Consider the following 17,020-nt stretch of genomic DNA (forward strand, 5'->3'; position numbering starts at 1 on the left):
GAAATTTATGTCGTCCTCAATATTAAAAATGTATAAATTAAAATCAACAACAACACATTCTCCTTTTGTCCCGCAGAATATAACGATACACATTCGAGGACACTACATGCACAAAGTGATTGCTGCTGTTGGTTTACAGGAAGAGATTTAATGACGTTTGCTGATAGAACGTAACACGTTTTTCGACAGTTAGCCTCGTTAGGACAAAACAATTGCTAAAATACACTATTGTATTTTCTACTCCCTCTGCTCATTTCTTCAGTTTCTTCTGCGCTGCTTTCTTCTTCACCAGTTGCAACCGTTTCATGGCGTTGAGCTGGGACTCTTGGGAGGTTGGTGCTTTGTCCCCTGGTGCAGCCTTTGACCCATTCCCATTGTTCCCATTGCCTCCTCCGTTCCCTCCTCCACTAGCCTGGGAGCCGCTCGGGGAGCCAGCCCCTGATGAAGCAGACCCTTTGCCTTGGCTTTCACCGCTCGATGAACGGTTCAGTGGCTGCTTACCCAGAGTCAACGGTGGAGGAGCTTTTAGAGGCGCCTGGCTAGAGCCGTTCCCGTTCCCATTCCCACTTCCAGGTGTCTTTGCACTCCCGAGTCCTGACTTGGCTCCTGCCAGCCCAGACAGTCCAACCGGTTTCTGGCCAGAGGGAGTTGTCAAGGTCTTGTGACTCCCACTTGTGCCTGAGGAACTTAGTTTGGAGCTGGTAGGGAGAGGGGGGCACGTCTTGGCGCCGATTGCAGCCCAGCCTGTAAGGCCGCTGCCTGAGGAGGAGGAGCTGCTGCTGGTGGGATTGGCTGATGTTGTAGACGTCTAAAATTTAATAAATAAAACTGTTACCACAATCATCACAGAGCAACACAAACTCAACAGAGCCTAATATTTCATTGTCATCGTGCAATAAGAGTGTTTTAAGGTTTTGAAAGTGTAAAAGCATTCTGAGTGGCCGGAGGACTAGAGAGGCGTTATATAATATATAAATTATTATTATATAAATGCGAGTCCAGTTACCTGCTACCAGTAATACCGCAGGGATACTGAAGCCTATTCCAGGGAGCACATATTGTGGCATTCAGCCATGATTAGTTCATTCATACCTTCACTTCTGTTCTTTTGAAAGCTTGGAAGGTGCTGGTTGTGTCGGGTTTGACTTTAAGCTCGGCCTTTTTCACCAGTGTGTCTTTGACGACGGGCGCCGATGATGCAGATGCAGGGGACGGCTTCTGTGGAGGTTTCTGGGCCTGGTGGACCAACAAATGTCGAAACCATTACATGACTCGATTAGTCACAAAATCAACGATGTGGCACAAAAAAACATTAGATACTGGGATGTTATTTATTTTCCTCACCATACGCTTCATTTGCCTGGTGCAGCGGGCACAATACCACACAAGCCGTGGATCGTTCACTTCTTTGTCCGTCACTTGGGGCTTGTGACAGTCCTGGTGGTACAGATTATGGCACTCCTGGCACTCGACCAACTGGTTTCCCATGGACACCGTCATTTGTCTTAGGCATTGGAAATGCACGTTGCAGGTTAGTGCCCAAGTTTCCCATGGTAAAATATGAAGTAGAATGCATCTCAATAATTAGACTGGAATGCAAAGCAACATCCAGAAGCTCATTTAATACAGAAAAATAACCTACATTGTGTTTATTTGCCATTAATTAAGATGTACCTGCAAACCACACAAGCCAGGCCCATTTCCATGGCAAAGTCATCAGCGTTGGTCTCATCGTAGTCGTTGATGTTTGGCAGAAGGTCTTTGCTCGTCTGGACAGTAATTGGAGAAGCGCGATTCTCCGGTTTCTCCAAACGAGGCTTTTTCGGAGGGTCCACCTCAGCCAATTCAACCCTGACCTGTTAGTCAGGAAGACAGGAAGAGGTGCGTTTGGACAATGCATGTTGACATTAATGCCATAAGTAAAAATCATCACAAATTATGCTGCAAATACTTCCCATGTTCACATGCAGCAAAACAGCACGGGAGCATCGTTGGCAAACGAAATGCAAAACAATGGCCAAGGTAGCCTCAGAGTAGCCTTTTTAATTCATTTAGGAGAAGTTAGTAGAAATCCATTAATGCCGTACCTTCTCAGCAGGTCTCTTCTCTGCCTCTTTCTTGCTTTTTTCCGAGCTGGACTTGCTGCTGCTGCCACTACTGCTGCTGGAGGATGAGGAGCCCGAGGAGGACTTGGAGTCCTGTTTACTTAAGCTCAGTTTGGACACAGAGCTCTTGGACACTTCTATATCCTGAGGAGACGATATGACAACGATGACACAGAATACTTGGCATTCATAAATTACAAACCAATCAATAGCAGAGACTCAGGATGCATCATCAACAACACACGATGGACGTCTTACTTTTTGTAATGAACGGTAGGACGAGTCACTTCCTCTTGAAAGGGACTCATCGAGTAAAGCTTTGAGTTTCTCAGCCGAGTCTTTGCTCTTGGAGTGTAAGTAACTCAGTCCCTTGAGGAAGATGGGATCCAGTTCCAGACTGACAGGTCCAGCCATGTCTTCAACTGGGAATCACAAAATAACGTCAGCTCGTTGAGCTTCAATTACAACTTTATCAAATACAACAACTAAGGAAGACAAGCTAGGTTACACAAAGGAGTTTTTAAAATATGAAAAGACAAACCAAAGCAAAAGCTGTAGCTGCCATAAAGACACTGCAGTGTTAACCGAGCTGAAAATATTTCCTCCATATTAAATATGTACCGGTAAATTAAGTCTCATGTAATCATTGTTGTTATACTTGGACGGTTGCACTGATGTGCTAATACAAACAAGCAGAAATCGAGAGAAATGAGCCCGTAAAAAATGAAGAGAAGGAAAGACAATGCAGGTCTAAAGCTAAATGTACACCTGTGTCGGGTAAACTAAAATATCCTGCCCAAAAGAAACACCATAACAATGAGTCCATTTGCTTGTGACGTTCTTAGTCCGGACCAGAAACGCAGCAGCTAAAGTTACCTTTCCCGTCAACTATCAGTTATAAAACTTTATCTTTTTCAGTTGGATTACGTTACCTCACAGTCAGCTTCTGCTAAAAACCTGCCTTTTTAGCCGCTAGTGTCGTTTTTTAACGTTAACGGTTGAACAATACTTCGTACTTCAGAAGACAGCCCGGGAGCAATCTTCTTCTTTGTACCCGTGCAACCATTAAATATGTCCGGAATCTACAGGCGCGGAACCTTTATGTTGAAATCGTTTTGTATTAAAAATAAAACTACACAACCCAGCGTCCAATGTTTAATTAATAATTAGATACCACGTATACACTGTAAGTAATGTAAATGCATGTCGCGTTTTTATATATTTCCATTAGTACGGTTTTGTCCGTTTTGACAGCAGACCGCTGGTGGCGCTGTGGATCTAAGATAGCTTTAGCACAAGGAAGGGAAAAAGAAGAAGAAGAAGAAGCAGCAGCGCAGTAGGAGGAACAGGAAGCGTCACGTGTACCATAACAACGTGGTGTTATTGAAATTGCCGGTGTATACAACTGAAGCTGTCGTAAGTAACTGTTAATGTCATTTCATGCGCCGACCCGGACACGTTCTTCCAGCCGTACTTAAAAAAGACACATGAACACATGTCCACAGTCACGTGACTCCTTTAACCTCCCTCTGTGTTTACTCCACAGTGCTATTTGCGATGAAGCACACCGAGGCAAAGCAACAGCACCTCTCCCTCTACCTAGAAGTGTGTTCCCAACGTGAGGAGCCGCGTCTCCCGCTGCACACCTCCATCGCCCTCTTTCTCTTGTCCTACTGCGAGTGCAAGGCTTTCAAAGTGTTCCTGGTCTTCCCCAAGCCTGCCAGCTCCGGATCACTGAGGAGTCAGCTGCCAGAGGGGTTGGATGTGTCTGACATTCAGTTGGAGGATCTGCCCCGGTTGGTGAGGGGCTGCCGTCTCCCTGCTGTTCTGGATGAGACCGGGAGTCTCTGCAGGGCAGGGCTGGCGGTGGTCCTGAGGCACATCATCAACAAGGCTTTGGAGGCTGACCTCTCTAGGAATGATGTCTTGGCTCTGCTGGGATTCAAGAAGACCTGCCTGAAGGCCTGCGCTGAGGTCAGTGCAACTGACGTGACGCACCAGCCATAGTCTCACAATTTCCCCTACTTGCAGGGTGCCTAGAGTTTGCAGCTTTAAAAGGTTGAAACTTAAGCAACCCTTGTGGTAAAGTTAATTGTAAGAACTATGCATTCAGGCTTCTGGCATTTCTATCCGTTGCAGCAGTTTTGATCCTTTAACTGTACTCTGGGGTCAGTTTAACGAAAGCATCACTGCTGTGAAACCAGATTGAACACATATTGATGCCTTACAATTCACTTCAACGTGTTCCTCTTCCACGCCACTATGTCATTGAAACGCACCGCCTCAGGTTTGATAGGATATTATCCATACTTGGGGTAGATAGCGGCATTGTGCTTTCATGTCACTGTCAGCCAGACAAAATACCACTAACATTTAATTTTATGGGTTCCATCATTTCCTTGAAATGAACCGATAAATAACTGTAAACTTGTCAGACTGATTCTGAAAGAGTAAATTAATCAAAGGGGCAATTTAGACAGGGTTTACTTCTGTATAATTAATTCTGAATAATTGCTCATGCAACCTAGTGTGCCAGTGCACTGCAGGTACGCTGATCATGCAATGCAAATTAAAATGAAATGAAAAAGCCAATACCTTTTGAATTCCTTAGCTAATGAAATGTTGAGTGCTTAATGGATAAACTCCTCTTTCTCATGGTCTTGCAAAGTATTTCGTCCAAATTAACTTTGCTCTAATAACGTACAGTAAGACTCTCAGAGCATGTTGGTCAATTAGTCAAAATCTTGTAATTTCTCCCTTCAGGTGAGCAAGTGGACCAGATTGTGTGAAATCGGCATCCCCTCTGCTGTCGAAGAACACCTAAAAAATCCCACCAATCAATACCAGCAGCTGCCTCTCGCCATCCTCACCCTGGAGCGAAGGCTAGCGGAGCCTGTCAAGGTCCACAACGATGACAAGATACGGAGACAGAAACTCCAGCAGCAGAGACAGAACGAAAGGAACGAGTCTCCCGAAGGCCAGCAGAACCAAGGCCCCGGGCCCGAACCCGGACGGTCCCCTCGGGTCGGCGACGGACTCGAGCTCAGGGCGGCTCTGGCCAAGCTGTCTGTGGATTCAGTTCCAACTCTGGCCACCAGAGAGAACTCTGAGATCAGGAAAGTGAAGAGCACGGACCTGCCTCCACTGGAGCATGTGTTTGCTGAAGGACTGTACTTCACTCTGACCGATGTGGTGCTGCTGCCGTGCATCCACCAGTACCTGGTAAGGACCTTGGAGTTTATGATTCACTTCACACTTTCACTAAGGGATCTTTGTGGCTAAGGATTCTGCTCTTATTACTGCCCTAAGTGAACGCATCATTTGGAACAATGAATACATGTCAAATGCTCATTTCATGTTATTATGGCTTTATTTCCTCTATAAGCCTTACACTTCCAGTGCATTGACACACTGTGAACCTCACAATAGTTACTGTAAGCAGAATACCCAGTCGAGTGTAGCCATGCAGGGCCTTTCTCTCAACATGAAATGTAGCTCGCATGACCTAAGTGCGATGTCATCTCATACGGATGGTGCCGTACATGCATGTAATGGCTTTTTTGATGTCTTTATTATGACGACTGGTCATATTATGGATGACTTATGGTTTTGACACTCTGGGTCTGGGTGAGCGGGGAAGGAGCAACCGGCTTCTTTCAGATCCGTCCAGGCAGAAACTTGAGTTAAGAAGACTCGCTGCATCAGACTTGGCACAGGTTGTGCTCTCAAAGGTGGTCTCGAGCCACCTGGCAAAGAGTGATAACAGTGTGCGGGAGAGGCTTCCATTCAAATGCAGCGGGTTGAAATGCATTTCAATGACTTTCCTTTGGGAACACTTTTCCCCTCTCTCGGCAGGTTGTTATGTTGACCTTAAAACTCTTAACCTAAAAGCAGACTTCAAAAGCTCGCCGACTGAATATTCATCGCGTCGAAACCCATTGCATATTTTACAAGTCAAGTTTGGTAGCAGCAATTAAAGGAACTGCAGATGGCGATGGGAGAGAGTACCACGTCCATTTAGTTCAGCGGTATATTGTTATTGATCGGGAACGCCGCGCTGTCAGCCAGTGAAGTGGGTCTCAACCTCTATTTCACCCGCCGACCGCCTCCAACTATTCCTCGACTGTGGGAATGAACTGAAGTCCTCACAATGAGGCTTTTAGTAGTCAGCTGTGCTCCAGTGGTTTCCAGTTTCACACTCGGCCTAGCGTGTCTCCGCTTAACAGCCATCACAGTCCAGCGATACACATGAGGCCGCGATGGGTCCTTTCCACCTCCGCCCTCTTGTCGTACCACCGAGCGCCCCATCTCCCCTCCCTCCGCGCCCCTTTCTCTTTCCTCTGTCTTTCACACACAGTCACACACAATGACACGGCGCCTCTGATCACGTCTCTGTTTGTGTCTCTCCCCTCCCCACCTGCCAACGCTGTTTTGATGTTTTTCCTGCCGGCCCCCTCTTTAGTGTGTATCCGTCCACGAGTGTGATGAGTGAATTCTACTGGAACCTAACCTCTTGCTCCCGAGGAGATGACGTGAGATGAGCCATTTAATCAATATCTCCTTCTCTTTTCCATTCTTTTTTTTTTATTTATCTTTAACAGTGTTCCCTCCAAGCTCACGCTGCGAGCACGCTCCATCAGCTCCCCCACCTGCTGCGTTGGTACATCCGTGTTCAGGAGGTACCCGGGGTCCTGCGGGCAGCAAAGGCCTGTGGGATGTGCCTCTCCATCCCCACCGTTCCCAGCTCCAGCCTCCCGAGTCCTTCAGCAGACGGCATCTCGGCGAGCACCTTGGAGCAAGAAGAAGGCCAGGAGATGACCACGCAGCTTCCCTTTGTCGGCGGCCCCAGACCCACAATGACAAAACTTAAAGTAAATCATTACATTTCCTTACTTATTTCTCATCATTTTTCACCTCTCTGTGTCGTCAAACGTCGCACTTTAAAATGTGAGGAGCTTTTCTCCCACTGTCCCTTCACAATGCAGATAAAGTGGTTTGAACGCTCCAACTGGTTGTTAACTATTATCCCTGTAATTTCATGCAGCCATTTTCAGCAGATTGCGCCTTCAACTACTCTAAGTTAATGTTTGAGCTTCTAGCAGCTTCCCTTAATTGTTGAATTTTTTTGCCGGCGTTTAAACATTAAGTGCTATCAGTCACAGAATTAACATTTTAAGTTGGCTGATTTAAGATGCTTTTTCTTCCCGTAAATACTTTTAATCACTCGAGACAAACTTAACAAAAAAAGTGAGCCACCTTAAAATAATAATAGATTCTGTTCTCTGTTTGTATGAACAGTATTGTACGGCCCCCGGTGCATTAGAAATATAATGCACCATTCAGTATTATCAATGGCTACTGTTGCCACTTGCAGACAATGCATATTCAGCTTATCCTCATTTCAGGTGCAATAAAAACAATGAGTCCGGTCCAAAGGAAAACAAAGTTTTATAGCCAGACTAAGTACTTTATAGTAATGGCTTAAAATCTTAGTGTAAAGAGACAAGGCGGCACACGATAGTAACATAATGTGTCCTCGCTCTTTAAATGCAGTTCCCCCAGGAAGCATTGGCAAGACACACACACACACACACACACACACACACACACACACACACACACACACACACACACACACACACACACACACACACACACACACACAGAAATTTATAGCATTCTTAGCTCTACAGCATACCCAATATTGCCCCTGCACCAGTTTCACTGCTAGCATTCCCAGAAGGAGATAAGCAGACCCAGCTGTTCAAAAGAAGACTGCCTCCTCAGCCTTGACTAACCTCACACCACGAAGCTTTCAGATTGTTCTCTTAGCCTTGTGGCTCGGCCCTTTCAGCAAAGACATTTCTGTGATTTCCTGCTGGCTGAGTGTCTTTAGCAATGTGTGTCTTTAAGTGACGGGACGGGAGGAAAGCGGTATTTGGACAGTCTGGAGGAGGCTGAGTGGGCTGGGTGGCCAGGATGGGATGTAGAACATGCCATGCTGCCAGATTAAATTTAGTCGGGCACAGATGTGCCCAAAGTACAGTTTTCATGGCAGTTTGAAATCAGACATTAAAACTGAGAGTGCACACACACACACACACACACACACACACACACACACACACACACACACACACACAATGGCAACCATTCTTTTGCCTAGAGGGATTACAAGGATGGCTGCGTGTCGCCAGCATCCTGTCTGCAGTGCAGCTGTTGTGCTGTCTTGGCCAACGTGTGTGTGTGTGTGTGTGTGTGTGTGTGTGTGTGTGTGTGTGTGTGTGTGTGTGTGTGTGTGTGTGTGTGTGTGTGTGTGTGTGTGTGTGTGTGTGTGTGTGTGTGTGTGTGTGTGTGTGTGTGTCCTCATATATGACTGTGTGCATCCCATGGTAAAGTACGTGGAGACGGAGACCTCTGCCGTCTGACATGGTGACACGCGATCCCTCACCGCTGCGAACCAGAGGCACCCGGCTCTTCCCGCTACTCCATGACTCATAAACTCTCCCTCTTTGTCGCTTCGGTTAACACACACTGATGCATGCCAGTCAAACTGCCTGTGCAATGAGCTGTAGAGGCGCAAACTGTGATCCAAATGTAAACAAAGGAGTAGCCCCGCTACCTAAATTCAAGACTAAAACATGATTGATTGTCAGGTCTTTGAATACAGTTTCTAACATTCGACAGAAATTCAGTCCATGAAAGCAGTAAAACATGAGGGTGACCCAGGGGAAGGAGGATTAGTGAGTTAACAAGATCAGTTGAATCTAAAGGACTTTCGGTTGGCAAGTTTTATTTATATTTGCAAATATCACAATATTTGCTCCGGGGGGCTCTACAGACCCTAAAGCAGATGACACCCTCTGTCCTTTTTGAAATAACACCTCCAACATGTTACCTGGGAAGAGGACAGGTTACATAAACAAACAAGGAGCAACACTGAAGCACATCATTCACACAGACAGGAGGGAGAGACAAACGGAGAGAGTGAGAGAGAGAGAAAGAGAGAGAGGATCGCTGTTGGCAGAATGGGGCTCACAGGAAAGCCGATGTCCCAGAAACCAGGATTACTGAAAGTCTGCGTCTGTCCTTGATTGTGGAATCTTACCAGAAATGAACCAGCTGTGTGGCGGGTTACTTCCTCCTGTTAGTCTCCAATTAGGCAGCAGGGTTTGGTCATCACCTCCCATTTAAGATTCATCTCTATCGCCTTGAACGTACAGTATCCACCTTAATTTGAGAATATGACTGGTGCATTTCGCAAATGTTCCCTAACCAATGCAAATGCATTACTTGTTCTTTTGAAATGCAGTGCACAGATCTTTATATGAGCACAGAATAATCTCTGCAATTATAGAAGCAATCCACTGTGTGCTTGTTTTTCATCAATACACTGCTTTTAAATGCATTAATATATATTGATGGTTCATTCAGTATTTCATTAGAATCCTTTTTGGACCATTTTGGTTATTATGAGGCTGTCATTTGTGCTGTTCTTGATTAAAAATGCATCGTTTTTGTAATGTTTTTGCTCCTCGCTTGAAGTGAACATAATATATTGGAGTAGGCAGTGTTGGAATAATATAATGTTACACAACACCACATAGTTCAGCCCCAGTTTGTCTTAATCAACACACAACTGAAGTAGTGGTGTCAGCAAACATGAAATAATTGAGTAAAATAGTGTTTATTGCAAGGCTGTTGTATTGCAGTGCATTATATAATGCAAGTGTTTTTTTATTGTCTCTCAGTGTATATCTTCCAGTTATATATTTATTTAACTGTATATACTTTGCTGTGACGCAATATGGACAGCATGCTGCGATAAGAGGTTTACTCTTAAAACACCTTTTTCACAATTTTTAGTACACGTTTGGTTAATTTCAACCAAGTTAATAATGGTCACCTCATGAGGTGATTTCAGTTTGTTTTCAACAATTAGGAGTCTCTACCGATTCCCTGCCTTTTATAGACGGTGCCGAAGCACTTTCTTATTTTTGTAGCCCTCTTGTCATCCTAGTGGTATTTGTGTGAAGTGTATTGGACGGGCAGTAATATGTTCTGTCTCTTGAGAGAGAATTATCGTGCAGTAGGCAGGGCAACAAAGGGGTTGTTCAAGAATGATACCCTTTAAATCGCTCCATTACAAACATTTGGACTGTAAAACCTCGAGGCTGTGAGGTTTCTATGGTAACGTGTGTGTGTGTGTGTGTTTTTGTCCCTCAGGAAAATGGCATCGAGGCAGTCTTCACTCCCCATCCCTGCCCTGCCTGGACCCTCCCATGGGACAGCTTACCAGGAGCTATCAACCCCACTGAAGGTAAAGTCAAATCTCTGCCTTGTGACTCTCCTCTTTGCTTTCTCCATCTCCCAACTGCCCTTCTGCCCCCGCAACCTTTCCTGTGCTCCTTCGGCTCATTTCCTTCCCCTTTTGTTTTGTTTTCTTGTTTTTAATCCTAGCCCCTCCCATCGTTATTACCTCCTCTTTGCTTAATCAGCAAGAGTAATTCATTTGCATAAATATTAGAATTAAAACGTCCCATACTACTGGTAAATTGGTAAATTTCCGTGACACCTTCATGCCCCCTAAAAAATAAAAATATTAGCCACTGACGCATCAGAGAGCTTTGTGTTCAGCCTCAGCTGGATGTTTTCCCCCCCATGAGGCCCCTTAATGGCATTTAAAGTGCTTATCTGGATGGGCTATCCTGCTTATTTTGCGGAGCGGTAGTGTGAAATAGGGCCCGCGACTGAAATAGACTCAGCACAGCAGAAGGCACAAATAACTAATGTTCACCGTGGAAGTTGTGCATATGCCTTAGTGGTTAGTGATTGCAGTGGAAGCAGCATCTAATAGGCAGTGGAAGGGTTGTTGATTGTTGCCCCAGGTGGCTCTGGTGAAGCAGCGAGAAGAATCTGGATGTTTGTTTGTCTCACTTTCTCTCGCCTACATTGTTTTTCCTCTTATTAGCGAGATGTCTGCAGCGATGCCAAATGCTCTGAATGCACGTGTTGGAGCAGCAGAAATACATCAGGGCTGTTGTTTATAAGATAATGGAGTTGTTTCATAAAGACACTTTTATTTATAGTAGTGATATTTAATAGACTTCATTATTGTGTTATGCGTGCGTGTCTTGGTTCCCGTCCTTTTCATTTATGTGGAAAATTGCGACAAGTTGAAGTTTGCGCTCTTCGCCTGTTCCTCTTATTCCTATTTATCAGACAGGACACAGGGAATTGGCACAGGAGAGGTATTTCATTATCAAGATATACACGTATGTGGTGCCTTAACCTCAGCCGCCTGTGACTCTCGGCTCCTGTGTTTGTGCAAGCCTGAGTGGCTGAGTAGTATCGTAACTAAGCATGAACTTCATTTCTACAGTTCTTTCAGGGAAGAGAATCCAAACGAATTGAATTCTGAATGACATAGCTATACCTTTAGCCGTGTTGCTCTTGTTTTGTTGCTTGGCTCACTGAAATCATCAGTGTGGAGACCTTATCTTACTTATGTTGCTTTAATTAATATTGCTGCAGTGATCCATTGGTTTAATCAAGAAATCCAGCATCAACTCTTTTGATAATCAATGAATCGCTTTTGTCATTTTTAAAGCACAGAAAATGCACTGGGTCCAACTTTTCTGTGTCTTACACGAATGGACTGAATAACTTTATAAATAGATCACTTTTCACCGTGGGAGACTTTTATATTTCACAATGTTCTGAGATTTTATCGCTTCATTTGTATTAAGTTGAAAGCTGCCCTTATAATTAATGTAACTTTTTATTCAACATCCACCAGTCATTCCACACCCATCAATCCAGCGTGGCCTTAATTTAAAGGCTTTAATCGGTTTATGACTTGATTGCTTTATTAATTGGGGCTACACACACACACAAGGACGTCGGCGTTATTAGGATATTGAGACTCTTTAAAAACAAATCTGTTACCCTGTTTGTGCATTTGGGATAATTTCCTTTCTCCATTGTCCTAACGAGAATGTAATTTACCCAGAGTGCATGAACACAGCCTCAAACACTAAAGTAGAAATGTGGTATAATTTAAAAACTGCACTTCAACCTGATAAGTCACCAATGCCATTTCGTTTCAAGTACAAAGTGCTGGGTTGGAGTCGACACAATGAAAAAGTGTCCCAGCTGTCATTTGTAGCCTACTCATTTATGTTCCAGTGTGCGACTTAATCGCACGTTTCTATCCCAGAAGCCCAGCTGAACTCTCCACAGAAGTGCTCTCGATGATGTGGGCATCTATTCCGAGAGTGCGAGGGACTACATTTTAGACGCCCCGCTTTTGTCGGCACTCTGCATGATAAACGGCACTGTTGATATCTGCTTGTGCAGTATTAGGTTTGTAGGCAGGTAGCCCCCCCCCCGTGTTTTTAGTGCTGTGTAATTAAAGAGGCGCGGAGACGAAAGGCAGACGATTTGTCCTGAACCCCAGCGCGTGGGCTCTCCCATCCATCCGCCGTCAGCGGACACAAATGGCTGCCCACACGCCCACACGTACCACAGGAAAGATTTTCCCTTACACATGCAGAAATATTTCCATACCTGCAAAACTAATACAACACACACCGTTCTTGTGAAAGCTGTCTTATCTTTATGTATTGGCTTAGTGTTTCCATTTAATTGGATATAGGGTGTTTGGATAGTTATGTGTCGCCTCTGTACTCCGATACAATGGCAAAGGAGGGTGAAGTGCTGACTTTCAGCTTTAATTTCAGTGTTAACATTCAATGAATGGTGTAGAAATGCAAATCCTTTTTTTTTTTTTATCCATACCCCTGAAGAGTAAAGAGGCACAGCTAATATGGGTGTGAACACCCCGTTAAAGCTCAAAGTCGGGACTTTAATCTTGTGGCATTTGTTCCTTTTTGAAATCCTTTATGTTGGGATGGAGCCAAAACTATTAAGACTGTCTGGAAATAATGACTTAACTGCATGTTTCTCTCAGACGTAGTTAATCTCTACTACAGAATAGATGTGAGATAATCACACATTCACCTGTAAAACACCGTGGCATGTTTTATACATTGCTCTGTGTTACTGACCCATTCAATGGCAACAAGTCCTAGTGACTGACGCTCAGGTATGCACAACGTATGGGGGAACAAAGGGACCTCTGTGCATGGGAGCTGGTTTGTTTTTGTCGCCCCTGTCTGCAGACACACAAACAGCCGTGTGAATACAGGAGGCCATTGTATAGAGCAGTCAATGTCTTGTCTGCAGCGCTTCACTTAATAGAGGGAGGTGGGGAGGCGGCGAATAAAGCGGGTTAAAATGATGGAGTGTGTGACAGTGGGAGATTGAGATAGGGGTGAGACAGCCTGGAGAGAGACAAGGGGTTATCAGGAGAAAACAAGGCAGGGGAAGACGGGTGGATGAGGGGAAAAAAGGAAAAGAAAAAGGGAGGGCTGGTAAGGGAACGGAGTAGTTGTCATGCTTGAGACCTGCTGCTGTTTGGTCCTCCAGGGTTGTTTTGGTACAAGTAGATGAGATGACTTCCCATGTCTTTTCTCTTAGGTTACAAGAGTATGACAGAAGTAGAACTGCTGGAGTGAAAACTGGCTCCATTTGTCTCTTGTCTCCATACAGCAGAGATTTAACAAACTCCACACATGTGGTTAAGTGGGAGAAAACAATGGACAATGGACAGTGGTTATTTCCATATCTCATCACAGTTGTTCTCCCACTACAATGCCACATTTTATCATCGAATCTGTGTCAGCCGAGCGACCAGCAGAGACTTGTAGGAAGTTACTCTGCCAAGAAATAGTCCACTTAACCCCCTTTGACACCGCAATGTGATGCTTTTACATTTAGTTCTTTGCACGGATTAAACACCAAGATGTTTGATGGGAAAAATGTACTCACAAGACAGATCTTTTACCAGGCAAAACATCATACATTTTACCATAATCTGCTGCAATTACTATTTTGACTTGATTCTCAATCAATATTATAGTCGTTTGCATTAAAAAAAACACACAAAAAAAATCGCCGAACTGAAAAAGTCCCGCCCCCTTCGTTCAGACCTCTGTTCAAAGCCCAGTAATGAACTTTTTTGATTGGACGGGGTTTTTACAGTCCTGCCACGGCCACAGATAACATTTTTTTAAATTGTTTTATGTCAAAGCATTTAATGTCTTCATTGCTCGCGGTATGTTGTGAGGATTTCAATTAATACAACGGAACGCGTTTCTGAATAGAATCACCTACTCAACCTTTAATTGCATGCAGAAATTTCAAACTCTGAATTGTAACACATTTTAATTGATAAACTCAGAGGTAATCATCTCTCAAGTGCAAGAGCTATTTATTAAGGAGCTTTCTTTTCATTCAAACTAAGACAACGTATAAAGATCTATTCATTAAAACATATTAACAATTTAGTGAATTACAGTGACCACTAATGAAAACATTCCACTTATAGAGGGCTCTGAACAAAACACAAAGGGGTTGCTTTTCACTGAAATGTGAATAGCTGATCCACTTTAAAGGTCAGTCTCGTTGAGAGAGCCTTGGCCAACGTTATTGCTAAGTTCCAGGCTAACCCCCTTGAATTTAATCAGCAGGTGGCAAGCAATATACTGGAACTTAGCCTGAGTTTTGAAGAGTTATGTTATTCATTCACAGACAAATACCTGAAAACACACAGTGCACTGCTACGTTCACAGCTATAACAACTGTTAACCACACACACTCTCACACACACACACACACACACACGCACGCACACACACACACACACACACACACACACACACACACACACACACACACACACACACACACACACACACACACACGCTCCCTCTCTGTCTCTCTCTTTCATTCTCTCAATTCAATTAATTTCAGTTCATGTTCAAGCTACATTATTGCCAAATCGAAATTATTTTTATGAAATAATAATGTTTTCTCTATCTTTCTCTCGACTGCATTTCCATAATTTCCCTCCCAACTGGCGAGTATTCATTTTGTACACTGCTTTGCACCGAGCCGCGTCAGCTGTTTCCTCCTGCTTCCAGCTGGCTGTGCCGTCGTATTTACTGTGTAGACATGAGGGAGGTATCGATCTGACTCTTGGCAAGAAAGCCAATAAGCATATCTTTCAAAATGTTTTATCTATTCATTAAACACCCAGTATATTCAGTCAAATATTTGTACAAAAATGTCCATCAAAAGGGAATATTTAAAAAATAATACCATTGTGTATAACTGGCTCTTTCATTAAACCTGCAGTACCTGATTGTTTTCGCTGCTTGTGTAAACACTGACGTATTATCACCTTTTTAAGAACCCATTGAAACTCAGTGGTGCTGATGGTGGCTTGTGTAGGTTGATCCGTGCATTAAAGGCTATATATGTATGGCAGTATAGTGGCCAAGCAGTGCTGAGCTTCACAGCATCCTGAGAGTTACGCCTCAGTTGAGCCTGAACTTTCTATTCCTTCACAGTAATCCTCCTGCATCATCGTCATCTTTGTAATTAAAATCCCGGTGGAAATGTTAGCCACACAGAAGTCCTGGCCCACGCGTTTCACTTCATTTTCTACACTGTTCACAAGTCTAATGAGCAGTTAAACATCTGTCATGTTCAGCTTCCGGATACCCCTCAGATACTCAAGTTGCTCTGGGAACAGGAAGACCTGTCTGTGAGACGCATCAACGATGGAATATCAATCCAACCACAGCTTGCAAATATCTCATCATGTAGGCAGATATATATTTCTTTGAATTCCGTGTTTATAAAACTTTTTGTCCGACTTTGAATTGAAGATGTTAAACATGCTCCGATATGGCGACTCTTGTGTTGATTTCATCCACTGTGTGTTTGGCTCTGATTTGCCCTCAGGCATATTGTCTCAATTGTCTCAAGTTAATTAGATGAGGATAATTAGCTGGATTTAAAGTCCAGATTTATGAATGTAATTTTTTTTAGACTGGATATTGAAAGGATGCCCTAAGGAAACGTCACCACTCACTGCACTTTACTCGAGTGCATCGTTAACTTTAAATAAAGGAACATTGCAAAGATTGTATCCGTCTGTCTGACGTCGCAGTTTGTAGTGTTTTTATCTGATTATAATCAGTGTAAGGTATTTGTAGAAATATTTCTGTTTACAAGTTATATTCATGGTGTTTTGAGGCCATTTCAACAAGAGGTAAGATCTGATTAGAGACTCATTAGGCTACTGATCTACATATCTATGTTGTATTAAAAGTATTTGTCTTGAACAAACTTACAAACAAACAATATGACTTTGTGTTTGCCGTCGTCATCCCCAAATTGAAAGCCACTGGTGAGATTTAAATCAGCCCTAATCAATATGTTTGTATTTACAATGAATCAAATGAAATGTAATGTAAAGTTCCCCTCTGATCTGTGGTGCTTTTAAGCTGATGAACATAGTGGAACATTTAGCACTTTAAGAGCCAGATATTTCCCTCAGGAGTTGGTGGAGACGCAGTCGGGGCTAAACGGAGAGCAATTTTTTTAATGATTTACCACATCACCAAAACATAAAATGAATTATAATGTTGTTGATCTCTTTCAATCCCAGGTTCACCCCTCTTAAGATACAATAAACGTCACCAATTAAAATTAATCCATCCTCCTACTCTCACTGGAATGAAAAGCATCCATACTTCAATAGTTTTTTTTGTGTGACTTGACGTCTATGTAAATCAAACGCACATAGAAGCCGGTCTACATCCAATTCCAGCAAAAACTAGATATGTGATTGATTGAAATATTTGGCTTTCAATCAGTCTCAACACAAATACATTTCCCCGTCTGTGGAGCTCGTGCAAAAACACTTTTGTTATCCAACTGAATTGGCTTCTTTACACGAGGCTGTTTTTCCTGTCCAGCTGTCACGCTCAAAGGAGCTCTGC

The 17,020-nt window shown here is 43.6% G+C and overlaps 2 protein-coding genes across 4 annotated transcripts in view; one reads left to right on the forward strand and one right to left on the reverse strand.

Moving 5' to 3' along the window:
• Positions 1–128: 128 nt before the first annotated feature.
• Positions 129–3,162, reverse strand: ints12 (integrator complex subunit 12). Of its 2 annotated transcripts, none has more exons than XM_084006200.1 (7): positions 3,038–3,162; positions 2,364–2,527; positions 2,088–2,249; positions 1,675–1,856; positions 1,345–1,504; positions 1,093–1,236; positions 129–808 (listed from the first exon to the last, which is right to left on the reverse strand). In XM_084006200.1, the coding sequence occupies exons 2-7, from the start codon at positions 2,517–2,519 to the stop codon at positions 251–253; spliced, it is 1,362 nt and encodes a 453-aa protein (XP_083862326.1). In that variant the 5' UTR covers positions 2,520–2,527; positions 3,038–3,162; the 3' UTR covers positions 129–250. The 2 variants fall into 2 exon arrangements, with proteins under 2 accessions (XP_083862326.1, XP_083862327.1); XM_084006201.1 differs by having other exon boundaries at positions 3,122–3,140.
• A 262-nt stretch (positions 3,163–3,424) lies between these two features.
• The window catches only part of gstcd (glutathione S-transferase, C-terminal domain containing), a 44,989-nt gene continuing 31,393 nt past the window's right edge, over positions 3,425–17,020 (forward strand). For both annotated transcript variants that reach the window (XR_014596848.1, XM_084005654.1), the window contains exons 1-5: positions 3,425–3,521; positions 3,652–4,079; positions 4,869–5,327; positions 6,707–6,976; positions 10,332–10,425. Coding sequence is in view for 1 of the 2 variants with exons in the window: in XM_084005654.1 (XP_083861780.1) it covers positions 3,663–4,079; positions 4,869–5,327; positions 6,707–6,976; positions 10,332–10,425 (1,240 nt within the window). In the remaining variant the exon portion in view is untranslated. The remainder of the gene's footprint in view (positions 3,522–3,651; positions 4,080–4,868; positions 5,328–6,706; positions 6,977–10,331; positions 10,426–17,020) is intronic.

This window comes from Eutrigla gurnardus (genome assembly GCF_963514095.1).
Source record: "Eutrigla gurnardus genome assembly, chromosome: 3".
Classification (NCBI taxonomy): Eukaryota; Metazoa; Chordata; class Actinopteri; order Perciformes; family Triglidae; genus Eutrigla; species Eutrigla gurnardus.